The sequence below is a fragment of the Tigriopus californicus genome, chromosome 11, assembly GCF_007210705.1.
Source record: "Tigriopus californicus strain San Diego chromosome 11, Tcal_SD_v2.1, whole genome shotgun sequence".
In the NCBI taxonomy this organism is placed as follows: domain Eukaryota; kingdom Metazoa; phylum Arthropoda; class Copepoda; order Harpacticoida; family Harpacticidae; genus Tigriopus; species Tigriopus californicus.
Window position 1 is genome coordinate 10,018,505 of NC_081450.1, and position 6,958 is coordinate 10,025,462.

A 6,958-nucleotide genomic window follows, 5' to 3' on the forward strand; every position below is an offset into this window, starting at 1 on the left:
TTTCTGTTTCTGATTTTTTATTGATAAAGGTCTCTGATGAAAGGATGACAAGAAGGAATATTTGCACTTGAATGGGGAACACCCTTCAATTGATTTAGAGAGCCAGAGGTCCGGCGGGACCCACCAAACCGGAGGGTCCAATCACACCACTGGGTCCAACCAATCCAGTGAAGGCCACTTGCTGCTCTTGTTGGAGAGCAATAAGGTCAGCTTGAGCTTGGAGCACACGAGCCTCTTGGCCAGAGTGAACGATGGATCCGGGAACGCGGCCTTGAGCGGCCAAAACTTGGGCCTCAGCGGCGAAATGGGCGTCAAGTCCGGGAACATCGGGAACGATGGGTTGAGACAGGGCAAATTGGGTTTGCTTAATGCGGGCTTCAGCGGCAGCCTGGAAGTTCTGGGGGGCAGCCAAGGCAGAGGCAGCAAGGGCCAAGATACCAACAAAGACCTTCATCTGGAACAGAGAGAGTGGAACATACATGAGTAAGGCATACTCATATCATGTTGAAGGAAACGAAAGCTTTCCATGCGTGGGTATAAATCTACCTTGAGTTTGGAGAGAGGGATTTGGAACAGTCAATCCTGGAATTGGAATCTACTGGCTCAGGTTGTTGTCACAACTGATGCTGTAACCATCTTGAAGTGGGCATTTTATACCTCGAACCACCCCGGGGCAGTACATCTCGTTTTACCATACCAACAACCACGGATGAGTGAGTTGTTGCAGTCCATATTGGGTAAAGAGACTTTTGGCGTTTGGTAACACTCCGATGGACACTTTCCAGGACAAGCGGACCGAATTCAGATTGTACCAAAACCACCGTACGTAAAACCGTCGAAAAACCACCGTGGATATGGTCGGCCATACGTGCATACGCTCGTCACCCACCCCCCAAGACCGGTTCCTAAAGCTTTATCACAAAGTTGGCTGTTTCGTTTTTTGGTTACTTGCTTGCCTTCGCACTCCCACATAACCAAGATCCTTTAGAGCGTGTGTTTCGTCGTAAGCTCTGTCTGACTTTACCCTGAAAAGCACCTCTTCACAAAGGTCACGGAGGGCCCGAATCTTGGACGAAATTTAGCTGATGAAACTTGAGACTTGCAAATCTTGGAGGATGACGAAGATACCAAAACTGTGAAGATCTTACGTAACTCATGGCCGAAATCGATCATACGAAGAGATTGATCTATCCACAGTACAAAACCTGCATTCTCGACAATGTTTGACGTGCGTAAGTTTGCAAGATAAATGCTTTTGAGGTGGTGAATTGGGTGGTTAAAACATACTTCTTTTTAGCTATCTTTTCTTGGATGGCAGGTTATTCTTCTTGTCAAAGCTTATTCCTTTTTCCTCATCATGTCGCTCTTTGTTCAGGGATTACGAAATAAACTGGATGAATTGGTTGAGAAGGGCAGTTTTATTTGGAAATGGACGAAAGACCTTCGAGCTGAATAAAAGCATTTTAAGTAGATTTATTGACCTGAAACACAACAACCATCAATCGCAAGATGGTGTTTCATTGTCAAAAGAAGGGTTGGCATAAACAGACTTGAAATCAAAAAGGCCAACCGAACATATTGAAATATGAATGATGACGTTCAGATTTCAAGCGTTCATTACAAAACCAAATCTCACTCATTTATGAAAGTGTAAATTAGCGCTTAATTTAGCTCGAGTCCGAGTGCAATCGAGAGTTCTACTCAAACGTGGATGGAAAAATCGTCATTGGATTTTTTTTCATGGTCCTTCATGAAATGATAAAAACAAACCCTTGCAAAATAATTCCATTATCTTGGTTTAACTAGACAAACACAAGATCTGAGTCGGGCGAAGAGTTAAAAAGTAAAAGGACTCGCTCCAGCATTGCTGTACCGTATATGCCATCAGTGTGTTGTTTTCCAAATAAGATTTCACATTTCATAACCCACACAGTAAGCAAACCTCAAAACTGGGAAACCGCAACTTTTATATTCTCAAATCATGACATTTTCATGTTGGTTTAAACATCATGGAACATTCTTCAATTTCGCCATCGGGGACATATCGTTCCAAAATGACTTGCTTGATGACCATCGTGGTGCCACATCCAGTTCCAGGTTTAAAACCCACGAAGCGATTGTCCAAAACATGGTTTTCTGCACTCACTAAATCACAGACGGCGAGAATGGCGTGGGCAAGGACACAAAATATCCCCAACATTCTAAAGGTCTTCATGACTTGAATCCCTTGAAGATATTAACTCAAAAGTTCAAACCATACTGCCAATCAAATTTTAGAAAGTCGTCCAGCTTTCCCTTAACAATGTGGTTAGAAAATTGAGCCTAATTGTCTAGTCGAAGCCAACTCTTTGTTATTGAAATCCTTTGAGAACCGAGCGGGTCTCCATATTTTCTCACGACACGTGTTCTTCGGGGGGTGTTGACAATGCTCTTCATTGTGGACAGTGAGAGCTGCCATCATCAACAACTCATCCATCTAACGGCTAAGAACTCGTGTTATCTCCTCCCAACCCAATTGGACACGGTATATTAGGGCCGCATGAGTGCCGTTTTAGCCGAAACATTTTGCTTGTCCCTACCTAGACCACCGACGAGTGCCATGAAATGGTCTCTGAATCCTGTTCCCACATCACGCCAAGAGTGGTCCCGGATCAGAGATGAAGATCGACATAGGACGTCCCGAAATTGTAATTGGATTTCAAATTCACATCGGGACAACAACGTGACACGGGTTATGCTCTGGCCTCAGAGTTGATGACTTATGTCAACAGTTCTCCAAACATCATTTGTTGATGCTAATCCTCCTCGTTCGTTCTCGTGCTCGCAAAGTCTGCCCTTACATACTCTTCGAACGAGCTCAGAAAGGCTCACGAGCTCCTTCAACGAGACATCGAGACAATGGAAGAAGGTCTACTACGTAAACCCACGGACACGTGACCCTGAAGGTGGTCATGTCAACAGAGATCTCTGGAAGATTATCATTTCTCCCTTTGCACGTATGCACGCTTTTACACATGGGAATCAAGGGGGGGGGGAGGGGGCTGCTCTTCTTGCTTCTTGTCCCCGGGTGGAGGAAACGTTGAATGGAATATCTTTACGTTGGGATGTTTGACTGATATTTGAAAAAAAGAGAAGTCTGGTTTACTACTTTGAATAAGAAACGTTTTTAAGGGATCTTAGGAACATGTGCTGTTGTTTGGATTGTACTCTGTGCGCGTTGGAACATTTCAGCCTAGTAAGCTCTCGCGTTCTCACGTTGGAGGAAACGTTGACATTTTTACGGGACTTTTTGGGATGTCGCTTGAGTATCAGGTTGCATTTATCGAGGTGTTTAAAAGCAAGCTGGAAACTCGGAAATGTCAGTTGCTTCGAGCTCTTACAAGTAGTGAGATCATTGGAACATTTGCTTACAGTGTTATTGACAAACAGTAAAACATACCAACAATAGAAATTTCAACAACTCCAATATGCCGTTCCGAAAAGAATCTTTGGGACCTTATTTGGCTGATGAAGCCCGAAAGGTTCCCAATGACGGCTATTTGGGGGTGCTGCCCTGCGAAGATCGTGAAAGTGGCCTTTATCCCAATGTGGACTTATCCATTTGGCTACGATCATGCATCAACGAACAAGAGAAGCCCCTTGAAGGAATAGTTCGAGGTCAAATCCCCGATTGGATCCTCGGGAACTTTTTGCAAAACGGTCCCGGTAAATTCTTTTATGGCGACAAGATCGTGCGACATCTTTTCGATGGAGCCGCTTTGGTCCAGAAGTATCACATTGAGGAGGGCAAAGTCATGTACCAATGTCGGTATTTGAGAACCGAGGCCTTTAAGAAGAACCTTGTGGCCAAAGATGTGACCATTAATGAGTTTGCCACCCCTGGAAACAACAAAGACGGTCGATTGGCCTTCATCGGTGATTTGGGCAAGATCATGTCAGATAATACATTCATTTCGGTCTACCCCTTGGGAGAAGAGTACTACTGCTATTACGAGAGCCCTTTCATCCAACGAGTGGACCCTGACACTCTCTTCACCCTTAAAACGATCAACCTGAACAAACATTGGAACGTCCTCACGAATGCATCCCATCCCCACTTTGATGATTATGGAAACCTACTCTCGCTAGGGATGAAAGTTGGAACTACTGGACCTGAGTACATCATTACCAAGACCAAAGTCGACGATGACAACTACATGGCCATTCTTGATAATAAGGCCAAAGGTGATCATTATCTCAAGGATGAGACCTTAGATCTGGCCAAATTTGACGACAGTCAGATCGTGGCCAAGGTCAAATCACGTTGGATGATGGATCCCAGCTACATGCACAGCTTCTCAGTCACCGAAAACTACTACGTGATTGTGGAACAGCCCATGACGGTCAATGTGCCCAGTCTGATAGCTGGAACATTGAAGAAACGACCCATGATCAACAGTATGCGTTGGAAGGGCGAGAGCATCACCTTGTTCCACGTGGTCCACAAGGTCACCGGGGAGAGGGTCAAGATGCGTTACCGCACCAAGGCCTTCTTCTTCTTGCACACCATCAACGCCTACGAGGATGAAGGTCACATTGTGATCGACATTTGCAGCTTCTCCAAGCCAGACATGCTGTACTGCATGTACTTGGAAGCCTTGCAAAAAGCCCAATCGAACCCCGACTACGCGGAGCTCTTTCGAGGTCGGCCTCAACGCTATGTCCTACCATTGAAAGTGGCGAATAATCAGCACACCAAACTAGACGAGAACCTCGTTTCCCTGAACTACACAACAGCGCAAGCGTTTCTGGAGAAAAAGCGCACCATTCGCTTGGTTCCACAAACCATCTGCGACGTCGGTTGCGAAACGCCAACCATCAACTATGATAAATACAACGGCAAAAAATATCGATACTTTTACGCCATCACAGCCGATGTCGACGATCCCGTGAGTGCTGGTCAGATCCATAAGATTGACACAATCAGTGGTCAAGTCCAGACTTGGTGTGAGGTCGGAAGCTATTGCGCCGAGCCCATGTTTGTGCCCAAACCCGACGCTCAAGACGAGGACGATGGCGTCATTTTGTCCTCCATTATTCGGAACAAGCCCGAGGTCAATTACACCGCTCTTTTGGTATTGGATGCCAAGACCATGACGGAGATTGGTCGGGCCGAATTCCGTTGTGTTGGACCGGTGCCTAAACCGCTGCACGGTTATTTCACGGGCAACAATGTCAGCCACAATCGACACCAGGCGGCCAAGGCCAAACAGAGCCAGATGTAACACGTCTGATTGATAATGATAATCTGTACATATCGTTGTTTCTACAAGTATTAAAGCGATTTCAAATGTCAACTTGACAAGCTTCTCTTTTTTGCTGTACTGTCTATTTCTCTTGAGGGAGGAGAAAGCTCTAAGTACAACTTGATTTGCCTTGTTCCACTTTGTTATGATTATGCTTTTGGGGGAATCTTGTCCGTAAATTGCTTGCAACTTGAGGTTTTGAGGCACTCCATCAGAGAAGTGGTGGCAAACAGGGTTCTGCTCAATATCGCCAACTTGAGAGACAACAGAGATGCTGAGAGTTACTCTAAGAACGATCTGATTGGAAAAGTTATGGGGTACGCAGGCCCTAGGCGGACTGTTTCTAATGCAGACCTTCTCTGTTCAGAATTCCTTGTGTGGAACACGGCGAGGAAGTATTGACAGGCGCTCCTCTAGGAATCTCTTTGAATGGCGAGAGCACAGGACTTGTGAAGAAGAGACGAAGATGAAGCGAATTTCTTGACAATTTCAACAATTTGCAGCAGGAATCTGTCGAGCACGAAAATCATCAGCATCATCATCTGATGCTTTTGTGCTTCTCACCGGGGGAAAGAAATGTCCGCCCTAAGTGGGACGAGTTTTTCAATGCAAATCTGAACTTCAATCTACCTTTCGGGGCCAAATGCCTGCTCAATACTGACGCTGAACCTGTTCCTAGATGGCGACGGCGTCATTTGAGTTTCACCTAAGGCCTAAAAATCGATCATGTTTAACCTCAAGTGGTCAAAGACTGGTTCTTGACGTTTGGAGGAGACATGGTCACAAAACATTGTAATCATTCTGCTTCTAGATTAGGCCTGAGAATGACCTTGGTCGGTAATTTAAGTCCAATCCAATAGTTTGACAGAGCAAAACTTGGACTATTGTCTTGTTGTGGATTGACTTGGTTTTTATTAGAGACCTTTCGATTTGTGTCCAAGGTGCTGAAGGTAGTACCAAGGGTTACCAACGAAAATCGTTTTTGTAAAAGGGGTGGTTGTGTCATCCCTTGAAAAAAAAATTGTTCCGACCACACACAAGTTCATTTCACAACTTTATTGAATTTATATCTTTCGAATAGGAGAAGAGGTGTACAATTTTAAGCAGCACAAAAAATAGAGTTTATAGTTTCTCCTGGAAGAATTGGGTGTTTGATCTTGTGGAATTACAGAGAGTGAGATCCTGACAATTGAACAATCAATTGCTACAATACAAAACAGTTGATTAAGAGCTTGGGCAGCTCAGCACATGCCTAGAATGCTGAAACCCGCCTTCGACTAATAACGAGACAAGCCTTGGTTTTTAGTCAGGGACCAAGCGGAACAATAGTGAGCAATGAGACGGCAAATAAAAACGACTATGGCGTCGCTTGATTTCATGTTTCACGGTGGGCGTTGTAGCAACAGCAACAGTAGCAAGTTGTATGGCCATTCAAGAAGTTCAACTTTGACGGAAGGGTTTCTGGTTCTGGATGAATCGCGTGTGAGGAGAGGTGCCAATCAAAGTTGAAGTCCTCGACATTCGAGGGGATCACAGAATATGACAAAGGCCTTGGTCTCGGGCAACCAGAGACCGAGGGTGTTCTAAGTTGTTGTTGTTGTTGAAGATGATAATGATGATGATGATGTTGATGATCTAATTAATATCTGGCACATACGTTTAGACAATGATCT

General features: G+C 44.8%; 3 protein-coding genes across 3 annotated transcripts in view; 1 reads left to right on the top strand and 2 right to left on the bottom strand.

Annotated features, from left to right (window-relative positions):
- LOC131890361 (uncharacterized) lies at positions 1-707 on the bottom strand. Its single transcript, XM_059239696.1, has 2 exons — positions 547-707; positions 1-454 (listed from the first exon to the last, which is right to left on the bottom strand). Exon 2 carries the CDS (start codon positions 452-454, stop codon positions 95-97), a length of 360 nt encoding a protein of 119 aa, XP_059095679.1. The 5' UTR covers positions 547-707; the 3' UTR covers positions 1-94.
- A 2,623-nt stretch (positions 708-3,330) lies between these two features.
- On the top strand, positions 3,331-5,329 carry LOC131890353 (carotenoid isomerooxygenase-like). Its single transcript, XM_059239688.1, has one exon. The coding sequence runs from the start codon at positions 3,468-3,470 to the stop codon at positions 5,262-5,264; it is 1,797 nt and encodes a 598-aa protein (XP_059095671.1). The 5' UTR covers positions 3,331-3,467; the 3' UTR covers positions 5,265-5,329.
- Positions 5,330-6,326: 997 nt separating this feature from the next.
- The window catches only part of LOC131890352 (hemicentin-1-like), a 22,502-nt gene continuing 21,870 nt past the window's right edge, over positions 6,327-6,958 (bottom strand). Inside the window, exon 7 of the mRNA XM_059239686.1 lies at positions 6,327-6,955. Coding sequence (XP_059095669.1) covers positions 6,945-6,955 — 11 coding nt within the window. The 3' untranslated portion in view covers positions 6,327-6,944. The remainder of the gene's footprint in view (positions 6,956-6,958) is intronic.